The sequence below is a fragment of the Larus michahellis genome, chromosome 4 (assembly GCF_964199755.1).
Source record: "Larus michahellis chromosome 4, bLarMic1.1, whole genome shotgun sequence".
Lineage (NCBI taxonomy): Eukaryota > Metazoa > Chordata > Aves > Charadriiformes > Laridae > Larus > Larus michahellis.
In genome coordinates, this window is record NC_133899.1 from 89,423,082 (window position 1) to 89,438,630 (window position 15,549).

Below are 15,549 nucleotides of genomic sequence, written 5' to 3' on the forward strand. Positions count from 1 at the left end.
AGACTAACCCAACATTCTTATCACGCTGCATCCGTGAGCTGAGCTCTTGAACATCCAGATGTTAATCAGGACATTTACGGGTCTAAAGGTAATCCAACAGCTTTCACAAAAGGAAAAATCCCCTCCCCAAGCCAAGGAAATTATCTGCATGCAAATTAGTAAACCACGTGATTCCACAAGCGAGGATAAAAGCAGTAACAAGACAAAATACAAGCTCACAAGTCTGTTTTCAGTTGAAAATATAGTAGCACTGCGGCAATTGTCACTTCCTATTGAATGCCCGCTTCACTGGATGAATTCAAGCGCTGCGTTGCAGAATTTCAGCTTTTGGAATATAAGTTTCCACTTTTCTGCCAAATTAGCATTACCTCTGGTAACACTCTTCTTTAGTTACAGGCAAAAGACTAAGTATTTCACCCCATCATAAAACAAATAATTACCCAAACTTTGTTGAGCAGACTCCAAGGGAAAGAATTTCCTTCTCGTCTTAGTCCTTTAAAAAAAGGGTCCTAGCGTTATTTTAACAGCAGTTCAGAGATCACTAGGAAAACACTGTTATCTTTGCCTCTTGAAACTATTTTTGAAACCACTCTCAACACAAGTATGTGTGCGCAATACCAGCACGTAAACTGCCTGGTGTTACACTTAGCTGCACCTCTATTGCAGTTTGAAGTGTTGAAACGTCACAACACACACATATCCATCCCTGATTGTTCGCAGTCCGTTTCTGCAAGCAACCAAACCAAATCCACCGTTTCAGCAACTGCTGCTATTTCTTCATAGTATTTTTCCTAAAGCTGCTAAAATATACGCTTCCATCCACCTATGCTCCACTAGGCTACTACAGAAAAAACTGTAGCCGCAAATAAATGAGCCATCACTGGATAGATAGACAAATTTCCAATTACACAGAAAACAAGGAAACCGGCAACTGCATTATATAACACACTCGGTTCATTTATTTAGATAAATGTAACTGAAATGTGATACAACTTTTTAATTACAGAAGTGTAATAAAAATAAAGTCTTCGTTGCTGCAATCCTGCAGTTGGAATTCCAAACTTATTCCTAACCGGGATTTTCCAGCTACTTACTGTTGAGGTGCACCGGCACGTTGTTTAGCTGCTTCTTTTGTAAATCAAAGAATTGCAAAAGGATTTGGCCAGTTGGAGAATAAACCAATATTGAGAGATCATATTTATTATTCCTCACAGCAAGACTTTAATCTGATTTTTCTCACCTAGCAGTCCCACATAACCCAAAACCATCTTTCTGGCCTTCACCACATCACGTGAAACACAACAGAATCCCATTTTGTCATTAGCCTCCACATCCCAGTGCAAATGCATCCAAACAGCACTCTCTCAATTCTAGGTAAACTTTTCATAATCTTATATGTGCGTATACATACATAAATCCAGGAGTTTACCGTTTCTGGATATTTAGAAACAGTTACCAACAGTTAAATCTGACATTTCCCAAAGTTACACGCGCCGAATTTTCACTGAAGGCTGTAGGTCTGCTGCGTGTCCTTCACTGAAAGGGTTATAAAGAGGGACCGTGGATCTTTTCTGTTTTTGCGGACCGTTATCTTTCCTCTCAGGGCCTCCCCTGCAAAAGTAAGAAGGAAATTACTATGCTTACATTACTGAATCATGCACAGTAACAGCAAAGATGCATTACATACCCTTATGTTGCATGAGGTGTTCCAAATTAATCAGAATTAAACAAGTCTACGATGGTTTCCTTTTTGTTTTCAAAGCTCTAAGCAATGGCCTTGGCAACAAACGTAAGTCAAACTAACTGCAGTTAGACCTAGTGAGGTGCTGAGTTATGTCTGATGCTTCACTTCTCAGATGACCCACAAAAAGAGCTGCTAATGCCAATTATTTTACTTGTGATTGGGGAAAAGCCACCGTATTCCTTGGATACATTAACCTCCCTTTGTCTCTGGCTGAGTTGGGTCTGCACATCGCTACCCAGCATTTCCAGGGACGCCCACGTCTCAGCTGGACAGTACTAAGTGCTGTGCATAAAGAAAACAGCCCCCACCCCGGGCTTCAAATATCAACTCATTTTCTCATGAAATTATACATAACATCTTTAAATTCTCAAACACAGATTTCCATCCATGAAGTGAGCACATTATTAGCAGTGATAAAACAGTATAAAAAAGCAAAATTGCTAGTCCACAAAATTTAATATTGCACTGCTCCTTTGCCATGCTCCCTAATTTATGCGCATCACTGCTATCAACTTTGAGTAAAACCAAGTAACCACAAAAAACCCATTCCACTTCCTACTGCATATGCCGTGTGGTTTGTATTTGGCACTGCATTTTATTTAAGCTCTAATTCAGCAATGTTTTCATCTGGCAGGAGACATTAACACAGAAATCTTCACAGCACTTCAAGTATATACATTATTAACAGCAAGTTTTGTTTTACAAACTATCAGGCTTTCTTGATCATAACACTTGGCATATACGTGCTTCAGCTAAAACCAGAGAGAACGCTTTGACCCAGGAGGAAAGAGCTGAGACTTCCGGAGAGGCATAGCTCTCACTTTTGGTGGGACTAAATTTAAGTGAAAGCTTTTGTCCTAGGAAAACTCCAGACTTCGATGTTTCTGTTTTAACATTTTGTCCTCGCCTGCGCCGATCAAGCCTGGTTCCATCCCAATGGCAGCTACAGTCCCACAGCACATCAAGTTCTTCCACATTTATTCTTTACATAATTGAAAAGTCTGTTTCAGCTTTTAAAAGCACTTTCAGATTCTGAAATAAATGAGGAGAAAATCCTGCTGTGCTGGTTTAAGAACTTGTGCATACTCTCTAAGAAGAGATGTTTTACTTTTCACACACAAGATAGGAGATTATTTGTGGATAAATCCAATTTCGTGATGTAACAGTCCATTCTGCAAAATGCAAACGTACTCAATGGATAAAATGTGAAAAGTCTTTATAGCTACGCAACCTTCTAAAACTTTATACAGGACTAAATGAAGGGCCAATTAGCCCATTTCTCTATAGACACAGCTGTTCTCAACTTCTTTTCCCCTCGCATCTAAGATCCTTCTAATAAGAAGACAGCTGAAAACTAGATTTACAGCTATTAGGAGCTCCAGGAACAGATCCATGCCATATAAATTTAAAACAAGACTATAAAGTTTGTGTCTGTCATGTAAAAGTCACACAAAGTGAAATCCATAGCTAGTCAAAGGGTTTACTATCAGCTTATTTGAAAGCTTTATTTAAAAAACAGTTTTGAAAGACCAAGCTTTTAACAAGATTCTTGATTTCCAGATACTTAAGGAGCTACTTTTATTAAAAATATTCATATTTTTGGGTATTAAGCACAAATTTACTGAGAAGGCAGTACAGGAGGACGTTGAAGAGAACTTAGTTTTCTTATTAGCTTTCATCTGCTTCCTCCAACCATCCCACGCCCCAACAAAAAGCCAGCACATTCCATGTTCCCTGGGCAGTGGACACAAATGACTGACATAATACAATACAATTTGCACAGAACTGTGAAAATGGTTTCACAGATTACTTAAACAGAGACAGATTTGCCAGGTAGAAGGAAAAGGTAAAGGAAAAAGGGCGCTATAGCTTATTTCCAGCTAAGAAGTTTAACCTAGTTAGAACACATATTTTCAGAACTGCTGCAAAATGAATGACTTGATATATATTTTAGCATCCTGTAATACTGAATGTTTTAAAAATTGTTAAGACTAAAGAGCCTCTAAGACAATAAAAATTCCGCTACTTAAATCAATCCAGACAGCAATCTTACCCTTTAAAACATTTAAAACAAAGCAATACAATAAATGAAGGAAAAAAATCTAAATATAATTTCATAGATCACAGCTGACTTCACAGAACAGAACCCTGAGATTCTGTTTGTAGGGGCAGCTAACGAAATGATGCACTCCGTTTTTCTCAGCTATTTCTCATGCAGTAACCACATTAAATCTGCCTTTCTAAAGCCTTTTCCGAGGGCCGAAGCAAACAACAGCAGTGCAACCAACTAACAAAAAGGCAGTTCTGAACAATTAATCAATGTCATGTAGATAGAAAATGACTGATGTTTTTTCACCATTCTGCTGCCCTACGAGCTGCCTGGAGGAAGCCGTCTCTGGGACTCAGCTGCATCACCTCGCTCTTATCATGCTCAGCTGAATGCAAGTAAACCACACAGTGCCATTGCAGTTTGATTAGGACAAAACTGAATCCATTACGATCCCCTTCCTGCATTTTTATTATCCCTTGGGGAGCTCTGAAATTTGTCCCCAAAAAGTAAAAAAAAAAAAAAAAAAAAAAAAAATTTAAAAAATAGTGCTTCACAAGCTTGCTAGCACAGGAAAAAAAATGCATCCCTAGGTCCATACTGACCCACTGACAAATAATACACGTCTGATCAAATAATACACATCTGATTACAATGCTCTACAGTACACCCTATTAACACTCAAAATAGTTTATTTTGCTTCTGACTTTTACCATCAGTGAAACTATAAACAACTGTATCTTTCACATACGTGTGTGCAATACAATTATACATCAGGCAAGCTTGCAGTCTGTGAGCGAAGGTACTTCTCCATGCACGAGCCCTATGCCCTATCACTAAGAGTGTTCAGGCCCAACAAACCATATTTTTTCAATCTATAACTTGATTAATCTGAAAGGACCTGACTGAACCCAAAGATTCCATGCAGCCTCCTGCATACATATCCATAACGCTATTTAAAGCTCAAAACAATCCATGGCAATGAACTTGTGATGTGAAGAACTACCCTGCCTTCCAATACAACTTAGTGTCCTCTCTGATTACGAAAAAGATTGAGAGAGTTACTGAAGGTAGCCAGCGATCAACATCTTTCAAGGTTTCCTTCTTTTCATCCCGTGGAAGAGCTTTATGAAGCTAACAGAGAGACATGGTACTCAAAAGCATTCTTTACTCTGACCCCCATTAAAATTTAAGAACCTTACAAAAGATCTCACTGGAATTGTTTCAAAGACAGCTGCTAGAAAACCGGGGTATATTTGGGCTAAAGAGACCTTAACTGCCAAACTGCTGGTGAGAAATATCTTTACAAATCCCCTACAGTGCAATAACCACGAGCTTCCAAGTGGTAGGTAGCCATACGTGCCTTCGCAGTTACACAACAGTAAGCTTTGACACTGCTTTTCATGACAAGGTTGTTCTTGCTTGAAGCCGACAATTTAAACATCATCTAGTTTTTCACTCTAGTTTAGACTAACTGGACCCATTGTCTTATACAACACTGAGGTCTAGCACGCAACTGAAAAACAGCAAGTCTCAAAAGCATTACTCTGGAAGAGTTGGCTAGGAAGTAGTTTCCATATGCCATCTACCTTCTGAAAAAGAAACAGAACAATGAAAGACAGAAATCATTTGTGGTGGGACCAAGAGCACTTGCTTTGAACTCAATAACTTACCCTTAATCCTCCCATTCATCTTAAACTGCAGACACCCGCAGCTGTACACAGACTGCCACCTTCCCATTTGGCCACATCTCTCACTGAATCCCCAACCCAATGGGACCCAACGAGCAGTGTCTACGCTGAGCAGCAATCACTGCCTTTCGCTGTCATCCATCTGATCTGTGACACCCTTCTTCCACCAGCTGGTTACTTTTATAAACTGAGCAGCTGTTTTACCAACTCCTTTCTGTTACATCACTGTTTGCCCTCTTCTGTAATTATGTTGAGGCTCTGCCTTTTCCTTTCATGCCCCGAGTACATCCCCTGAAGTTTTTGTTCTAAATTGGTACAGTTCAACTCCCCGAGACAATCTATGAATGAGGCTGCTGCACGGAAGTCTACACAGCCAGTTGAGTAAGGTAAGAGAGCTTGGTATGGCTGCCGAAAATAAGGTGCACACACTGCAAGTGACAGAGGTTCCCAAGGTAGCTCAAGTACCAGAAATAGTTGCCACAGGGAACTGCGAAGGCTAAGGCCAGATACACGGTCCTCCAAAAAGTATCGCTGCTGTAGCCAAACTCACTCACCTAGAACTAGTCTTAATTCATAACTTTTTGTAGTAGAGATCCTAAACTTGTCTTGTCCCAATCTTTCTCTCTCAGCAGTTGTGACAAAATTCTGAGAAAACTAGATTGCTGTTGCTGTAAGAGCCGCATCCCCCTTGCAGCCTCAGAACTTGCAAAAGTGTCCCAGAGAACAGTACAAGAAATCCAACCATGCTTTCCTGTCTTGCAAAACTCCTTTTATCTTTCAACGAGATAAAACAGCCACGGGAAGAGATTCTCTCAATTTAATGCCTCAAATACACACTTACAAACGTTTCTGAAAAGTCATCAGGATGATTTTAAACTGCAGGTTTCAGAAGATAGGGCATAAGACATGCAAGATTTAGTCTGACCTCAAAATCCAAGTTTTAACAGTTTACTAGATTTTAAACGCGAGCATCATTTTTGGAGGTATAACTTGTAAGTAAACAAGTGACAGTGTTCTACAGACACTATGTTGCAGCTGTAGACAGGCAAAACAGACAGTAAAATCTTAATTGGGAACCAAATTATCCAACTGGGATACACAATATTGAAGTATTTCAGTATAAGATCAAAACATTCAGACAGATTAATTGTGCCAGTGTTGTTTTCCTACTTTTAACAAAACTCTCTAGGTAGACAAATTAACGTTTTTCAGTTTGTAAATTTACAAACAGCAGCTCAATTACGGAGACTGGGGAGTTAAAGATAATCAAGGATTTTATAGGGGCTTAGTCATGTGAGTTCTACTTCAGTTTTGCTGTGTTAGCCCCTTTTAGTACCACAGAAAAACAAATCAAGGTTTTATTTCCACTGCAACGCAATATCAAGAACACAAAATGCCGACAATATCCTGTTTTATTGCTAATAGAATTTGCTTGCCTACGGATCTGGGTTTTAACTTAGCGCACTGTTACTGAAAAGATTCTGTGGGCCCTTTAAAATAATTTTTCTAAGCATTTTATTTAGCAAATGCTTGAGACCAGCAAATGAGAATGAAATTCCGTATATATTTTCTTGTTTATGAAACTTAGCAGGAGTATTTCAATGAAAGGAAGAGACTCATGTTTGGACCATTAATAAGAAAAAAGATACTGCTTTGGCACCTCAATTTCACTTTTCGAAATAAAGACATCTTCAAGCTATTACAAGGACTGCTAAGGGAAGCCTTGTGTGTGCTCTGTAGGGAGTCTACAATACAATACTCTTGTCTGAGAAACCCCAGTTTTTCTGTCAATAAAATATCATCTGGCTTCTTTCTCCAGTTTCTTTAATTTTACCACATGCTAAGCGGTTAAAGCATATCCAACACGTTGACACTATTTTGTTTTACTTCACTGTACATCAGCTTCAAGTCTCTCGTCACAGTCTGTGAGAAGGAAAACCAGTTTTTCAGAATACATGAGTACTAAGAGACTATCCCTCACTCACACATCAAATCTAAACCAAATCAACAGAAATTATCCATTAAAACTATATACAAAGCTGTCTACTGTATCAAGCTGAAAATCAGTGGCAAATCAGGATTATTAATTAGGTGTAACTTTTATTGCCTCACTCTCCAGACCTTTGGATCTAGATTAAAGCTCTCCCATTTCATCCCAGACAATCTGCAAACACTGCACTCCGAGCGCAGGGATGGCAAAGGAGGGAGGATTAGTTGCAAGCCCCATCCTTCGGCTTATAAGGGCTTGATTCTTTTACCATTAGAATAGAGATCAAAACACTCAGTCTTTTTTACGGCTGAGAAAATAGATCTATTTTTACAACAAGTAACCTGGCATCAAACAGCTGAGAAAATTAGCTAGTTCACGCCACAGAACAAAACAGTTTTGCCATGGCATAAAGGAGACTTTTCCTGTTAAATACCCACCAGGTTCATATATCTGTAAGCTCAACCTCTGTTACAGAGCAAATCCAAATACAATCAGTGCCTTATAACTACTTCAGGCATATCCCCAAAAGCTATAAAGCATCTGAGAGAGACTAAGTCAGCCTCACTATTTTACTCAGAATTAGAAAACTGAGGGAACTATTTTTCTTTACTGGGGAAGAAATCCACTGCCCTGTCTGAAAAATGCTTTCAAAACAAGAAAACACTTTATGTCTTTCAGAACCTATTAAAATACTGAAAGAAAATGCCACCATGGGTGCACTGGTCAAGTAATTCCAAGACTCAAATCATATTATTTCTATTTATTTTCCAATATTTACTAGGAAAAGAGCTTGTTCTGACTCAAACAATGTTGCAGATGAGAGGAAATTGGGTGGGAGTGTTGATCTGTTTGAGGGTAGGAAGGCTCTACAGAGGGGTCTGGACAGGCCGCATCGATGGGTTGAGGCCAACGGTATGAGGTTCAACAAGGCCAAGTGTCGGGTCCTGCACTTGAGTCACAACAACCCCACACAGCGCTACAGGCTTGGGGAAGAGTGGCTGGAAAGATGCCCAGCAGAAAAGGACCTGGGGATGCCCAGCTGGCCAAGGAAGCCAACAGCACCCTGGCTTGTATCAGAAACAGTGGGGCCAGCAGGACTAGGGAAGTGATTGTCCCCTGTACTCGGCACTGGTAAAGCTACACCTCAAGTACTGTGTTCAGTTTTGGGCCCCTCACTACAAGGAAGACACTGAGGTGCTGGAACAGGTCCAGAGAATGGCAACAAAGCTGGTGAAGGGCCTAGAGAGCATGTCTTATGAGGAGCAGCTGAGGTTGTTTAGCTTGGAGAAAAGGAGGCTGAGGGGAGACCTCAGAGCAAGGAGCAAGGTGGGGTCCCGTCTCTTCTCCCAAGTAACAGGCAATAGGACAAGAGGAAATGGCCTCAAGTTGCTCCAAGGGAGGTTTAGAGTAGATATCAGGAAAAATTTCTTCACTGAAAGGGTTGTCAGGCATTGGAACAGGCTGCCCAGGGAAGTGGTTGAGTCACCATCCCTGGAGGTATTTAAAAAACAGGCAGACGTGTCACTTAGGGACATGGTTTAGTGGTAACCTGGCAGTGCTAGGTTAACAGGTGGACTTAATGAGCTTAAAAGGTCTTTTCCAACCTAAGTGATTCTATGAATACATTTAGTCACAAGTGGGTCTTCTCCACTGTGTCTCCCAGTGCCATATATACATTTCTTATTCTAAGAATTTATACAGAGCATTGATGAATATTGGTAAACACAGGGATGGACATTAAGGCTCAGGCCTTCAAGTGATGCACAAGTGTTTAATCTGATACAGTTACTGTCTTGTTCAGTTAACTTGCATCGAGAAAAGTCGATTTGAAGACAAAAAGTTTCCCCAAAAGCTAAGTTTGGAGTGGAGCGGAGCTCAGTTCAACAAGCCAGGCAGAAACAATGCTTGGTAAAACAGTAACAAGCAGTGCTAACTCATTAACAAGTGACAGATGAGAAACAGCTCAAAGTACAACTTTACATATACTGCAAATGAAGTTTGAGCAGCTTGTTTAGCTGGTAAAATGGAAAGTGAAAGACTGAAGAAATCAAAGAATATGGTAAACTACTAATTACCAAGATGAATATTCAAGTCGCTGTTTTTAGAAAGGATAAAAAACAATACGAAAAAGAAGGAAGACAGGGAAATCTGTACTTATAGTAACATGTCTTGGGGAAAAGATTTTTGGAACAATGAAGGAGAAGGATCAAAGGCAGACAGAATGGTTTTTTTTTAAAAAAAGTCACCTAAATTATGCAACTTTCTTATGTAAATATCAGGAAGTACCTTCTGCCCTAATGGGCTTATGTCATCCATAAACAACAAATATCCCACTGAAATTAAAACTGGGATTACAAAAGAAAAGGAAATTGCATCAAGAGTTTCTCTCAGAACCTTCTCTAACACTAGAAATAACAGGTAAGGAATCCTAGATTAAAGTGGTAATTTTATATAAAATATAAAAGCAGACAGAATGGGTAAAAAGGATGGGAAAGGGGAACTTAAATAATTACGAAGAGGAGACAGGTAGCAAGAAAAGAGAAACATAGCTGTAACAAGATTTGTTACAGAGATAATTTTAAGAAATATGAGCTAATAAAGAGAAAGGAAAGAGTTACAGCAAAAGTGATCTTGAAGGTCAGCTAGGTTGTGCTCACTGCTTCAAAGCACACTCTTTCTGCAGTTGTCTTCAGAAAGTCACCGCACCTAGACTAGAATTCTGGAGCCAGGCACACCTCCCAGTAATTTCACACATTTACCAAATGTCAAATGATCTATGTAATATTAAATAATGTGCATATTCTATCAAATGTCATTGCACTTAGAATTTCACTTCACACTCTACGACATTGAAATTTAATGAGTTGCAGCAAGGAGACCTTAGCCAGCCTTGTCTAGAAAGAGAAGCTGAACAGAACACGAGCCAAGTAAAAATGCACCAAGGATTATTGGCATCCCAAAAAGTGACGGGACCTAAGAATATGCAGATAAAAATTATTTAAGAATATAAAGTCAAAGCAGGAAAGACAAATGATTTGCCAGACAACACAGACTGCAGTGCTTTTAGGAAAAAAGCTCCTGGTAAAAAGTTGTCATAGCTGATAGCTGCAAGAGGCAACTGTAAAAGCAGTTTAACTGAGAGCAGATGATGCTTTCACCATCGTACATTCATAATTTGGTCTGTTAAGAGAGACAATATTCCATCTAAGTCAATACCTCTCTATAACATCTCTAAGCCTCTCAACCTCAGGGTTTTTTGCAGCACCCACATAAATTTTTGTATGCTTTTCCCCAATATGTCCGATCTATTTATAAATGGTTCAGGTCAGGGCCACATATTACCATGAGTTTATCAACCGACCAGCAGAAATAAGCCCCATCCTGAGGTTCCTCCCTTGATCCTGCTTGTCTGTAATGAAAAATGGCCCTCAAAGATGACTAATTCACCACTGGGTAAGAGTTCAACAGCGGTGAGTAAATATCTAGTGGTTAAGTGGCCAAAAATAAAAAATAATAAAACAGCATAAAAATATAACCACTATGTTTCCTTGGATTATAAAAAGACTAGGTGAGACTGAAAGTGCAGTTCTACAGGAATAAGAGGGCAAGTAATATTTGACTACTTGCATTTTCAAGACTCACCAAAAAGAACTAATTAAAACCACTAACAGGCATCACTTTAGTCAACACCTGATTTAAACAATTTATCATCTGAATTTTGGGTTTTCCCTGATGACAACAAAAGCCTTTTTACTTGCATCAAATTCGAGGTGAAACATACTACGGTACTTACATTTTTTTATAAAAAATTACAGTGTATCAAAGTAACTTTTTCCATAGTTCAACCGATCAAATTCATGGTTGTGAGTTCTTTGAAACTGTTTTCAATTTACAGAGTAATCCCACAGTGCCAGGTACAACACCCACGCCTATACTCACGATTCCTTTAACAAACACAGCACAGTTCAGGAGCACTACAAAAAGTCCTATGCAATCGCTTGACAAATATAATAATTAAGAACATTATTAAGGTTAAAAATTAAGGGAAAATTAATAGCAGTGTTCTGGTCTTACATTTTTCTGCCTCACAAATGCTTTGATACAGAAGTTCTCTCATCAAAATTACAGTATGGCTCTATTTCCCAGTGCTTTGCTGAGACAAATTTGCTTAACAGCAGCCAAAAGATTTATTTACTAGTTCTTTTTAAGACTTACATAATTTTAGAAGTATTTTAGATTCAAATTTAACGATAACAGTGCAACACAACCATTGTTGCACCACAACTGAATTTAAATATACCTGCTTCTACCGGAATTGGTTTCTCCAGGAGAAAAACTGTCTGTTTCCAGTGTGTTTTGGTACACTGGGGACCAGTTGAAAACAAGACCTGCAATGGAAGAGTTCAAGAATTTGATTAAGAACAACATTTTTGATATCACACCACATCAATCAATTACCAAATGCACATACACATGCAGTGTTTGCTACAGCAAAACAGATTCACTGCCAAACACCTTGAGGCAGAACGAAATACAAGAACACCCTCATCTCTCCAAAACTTTTTTAAAATGCATAACCCCAAATACTCACCTTCTTGTGACAGTTCTTCTCAAAAAATATATCAAAATAACCAGCAACTGCCTATAAAAAAAAAAAGAGGAAAATGCAAATATAATAAAGGAATAATAGTGACACCCAAGAAAAATGTATATCATTAATGTATACATTTATTGGGATTGCTACTTCTTTTCAAGCCTTTACTAGGAGGAACAAGCTTAGATTTATGCTTTCAGGCATGCTAGAAATCCTAAGTAAAAAAAAAAAAAAAAAGAGCTGTCATCACACTTTTGTTCTACTTGAGAATATTCAGCCCACTGTAATTGCATTTTATTACATATCAAATTTTAGTCTGAGTTTCCAAAATAACTCACACGCCCTAAGTGCAACTAGAATTACATTGGAGAAAACAGCCTTTCAGATGTGCAAAACCACAAGCATAAAATTCAGTCCTTGTCCTCTACGGCTCCCACGACCCTCACTAAATACGCACAGTACGAGGGATTCTGCATAACGCGTTCACTCTTTATGTAGCTTCACACTATATTCCATGAAAGCTCCCTGTGAACAGAGGCAGAGCGCAACCTGGCAGGGAATATTTGTCATCCTCTACTACACACACAGATAAGGAAAAGATTCATAAATGCCTCATGCTGGCCTTTTCAGCAGTTAATATTTTCTAATAGTATCTCTCCATAGTATTCCTCGGAACATCACTTCTGTCCTTCCTGCCACCCCATTCCTAGCCTCAAAAAGAGCCTCTCTCTTCAGTGCGTAATTCATTAGTGGCACTTTTCTTTCAGCTTGAAGACAAAAAGAAATACAAGATGTCCACACACAAAGCAGTATACCTGCAATATTAATTATACAGTCTTCTAATAGTGGCCTGCTTTTTTTGACAAGAAAAAAAAAAGCCTCGTGAGAGTCCCAGAAATTCAAAGAACTCAAATAAAGAACTGGAAGGTGCCAATAAAAGATCATCCACCCCAGTTTTACCTCTGAAATCCTGTCCATGCTCACCTTTATTTGTTTTCTACTGTCTCCTATGAAAAGGGTAAAGCAAATCAGACCGTGGGCCCAAGGCAGTTATGCTTTTCTACTGTACGTCAGCCTGAAGAAATGACCCAGAACAGAGCTTTTGAGGAACTCCAACTACAGCAGGAAGGGACTCTCCCCACACCAGCTATGGTACGTTCCAACAAGACACACACCAATTCAATGATGGCAAGCCTGTGGCATGAAAACTCACTGCAAACGACCGATTACAACTTTCCTCTCAAGGCACCAGTGTTTTTCTCCTACTCTAAGTCTGGGAAACTGGTTGCTCTGAACAGTTACGAAAGACGAGTTCTGCAGCACGTCCTTCACGTTGACTCAGAGATAGATCGTGAAGGAAAAAAGTCAAAAATGCCTACAAAATTAAGGTAACAAACTAAACGGCATAGGGCTTTCTCATTATGAAATACGTAATCTGAATGATAGCTAAACCATTCTCGTATTTTTCCTCTCTAGTCTAAATCCAGAACAGATTTCACCAATGTGGTGGAGAATATAATGTATTAAAGCAAGTAAGCTTATGTTAAAGCACTTGTGTTGGCTTTTCAACTAAAGGCACTGCAGAGAAGCCTGGCAAGTTCCAAATTCCAATGTGGGCAAATATTCTTAAAAAAAAAAAAAAGAAAAAAAAAGAACCAAGGAGACACTGAGGGACCTTCGTGACAAATAAGCACCAAATGTCGGAAACGGTGACTTTTCCATCCCCTTCGGTTAAGTCCCATCACTCAATGCTGAGAATCTCATTCCCAAGTGAATTACAGCCTTGTCTCTAATACACCTTTTTGAGTAAAGATCGAGAAGGTTTTGCAAAGTTTTATTGATCCATCAGACTACTTTTATTGATGCGCAATCTTTTCTGGATATTAGTCAGAGATCTACTAAGTCATAAAAATATTTTTCAATCATCAGGTCAATACTGTTGATATGCTTACAAATAAGACCTAGGATATGCTTACTGGAGAAAGGAAAACAAAGGTGAGACAACAAAAAGACATTAAGAATTGAGGGAGGAAAAAAAAAAAAATCGGCTTCCAGAGAAAACGAGACAATCCAGTTACATTTTGGACTAGAAAGCTAAGAACTCCAAGCTGGCATACCATTGCTAAGGTGGATGCAGTTATCTATAAATTTGGCAGCAAGAAGTAACAGAAACACCCTACGTGCTACCCTGAAAAAGTGTCCCCAGATTAACAGTTTTTTGGGGATCAAGTTCAGGCTGAAAGGAGACTGCAATTACAAGCAAAAAAACTGTCCCCTGCTATTTACTGCCTCCTGTGCTCAGGGAACAGGATTTGTACACCTTCTGGAAATGACCAGGATAAATAACCACCTTATTCTTTACAGCATCAATGATTTCCTTAACTGAAACAACCTGAAACATTGACTTTGACTATCTAAATCAAGAAGTGGCAACAGTAATTATCACACATCACAAAGACCACCTTATGCAGAGCTCCAAGGATTACAGTGTTCAAGAGATTATAGAGAACGAGCTCTACATTGATCCATTAAATTCTTTGTGTTACATTCTAACATGGAGATACGTCCTTCAATACTGACACTGAAATAATTGTTGAGCCAAAAGAAAAAAAAAATACAAAAAAAACATTCTAAGCAAATAAATTCCTCAAGTCCCTGAGGACAAGCTCCTGTGAACAGCTCCAGGCACACCCCAAAATTCCTCAAATTTGTCTGACAAGTCTTGACTGAATGCCTAGATCCCTTTCCAGATACATTGTCTCCAGCCCTTCAGCTAAAACCGGGCAGGGGGGGCACCCCAAAACCCAAACACACACTCTCTGGTGAGGTATGTCACCAGACAAGGTTCAGATCCCAGTCCTGCACAGCTAAATACCAATTATATGCTTAAAGTTAAACACATACAGGAGCAAGTTACAACGATGTTTTTGAAAACAAACCGTAAGAGCACGTATTGCAATTTAGAAACCTAATATGTAACGTCTATTAATACATTTTCAAACCATTTCTGAGCCAACTAAAAAAAAACCAACAGAACATAAACACACTTGGTTTGACTATTTGTCTTATGAAATTGGTTACAACTACGTAATTTTTATAAATGTTTTTAGGCAGCCTGCCATCAGTCCGTTTCCAACAGTGCATTTAATCTCCAGATAAAAATCCCTCCCCTCATATTTTCAATCTTTGGGAAAACAAAAAGTCTAATACCAAACCCAGTAGTTAGTGACCAGCTGCAAGTTTTGTTCGATATTCGCTACGGCAGCTATTCTGCAAACCAATTACAGTTGAGGAAACACAGAAAGTGAAAACGCACAGATTAAATCTAATCCCGCTTTGATGCGCACAGCCTGCGGCTTACCCTGTAAAACAAGAAACCAAACCAAAAGTTTAAACCTGCAATTCAACAGACGTACATTTATTTGCATATACCTAGGTAATGAACGTAATGTCAAGTCTATCCCAAAGCCTCCCAGTAACTCC

At 39.0% G+C, this 15,549-nt stretch overlaps 1 protein-coding gene across 1 annotated transcript in view; it reads right to left on the minus strand.

The window, feature by feature from the left end:
* Nucleotides 1-936: 936 nt before the first annotated feature.
* Nucleotides 937-15,549, minus strand: part of PRMT3 (protein arginine methyltransferase 3) — a 63,507-nt gene continuing 48,894 nt past the window's right edge. The window contains exons 14-16 of the mRNA XM_074586320.1: nucleotides 12,064-12,114; nucleotides 11,773-11,860; nucleotides 937-1,611 (exon numbers count right to left, since the gene is read on the minus strand). Of these exons, the coding sequence (XP_074442421.1) occupies nucleotides 1,502-1,611; nucleotides 11,773-11,860; nucleotides 12,064-12,114 (249 nt within the window). The 3' untranslated portion in view covers nucleotides 937-1,501. The remainder of the gene's footprint in view (nucleotides 1,612-11,772; nucleotides 11,861-12,063; nucleotides 12,115-15,549) is intronic.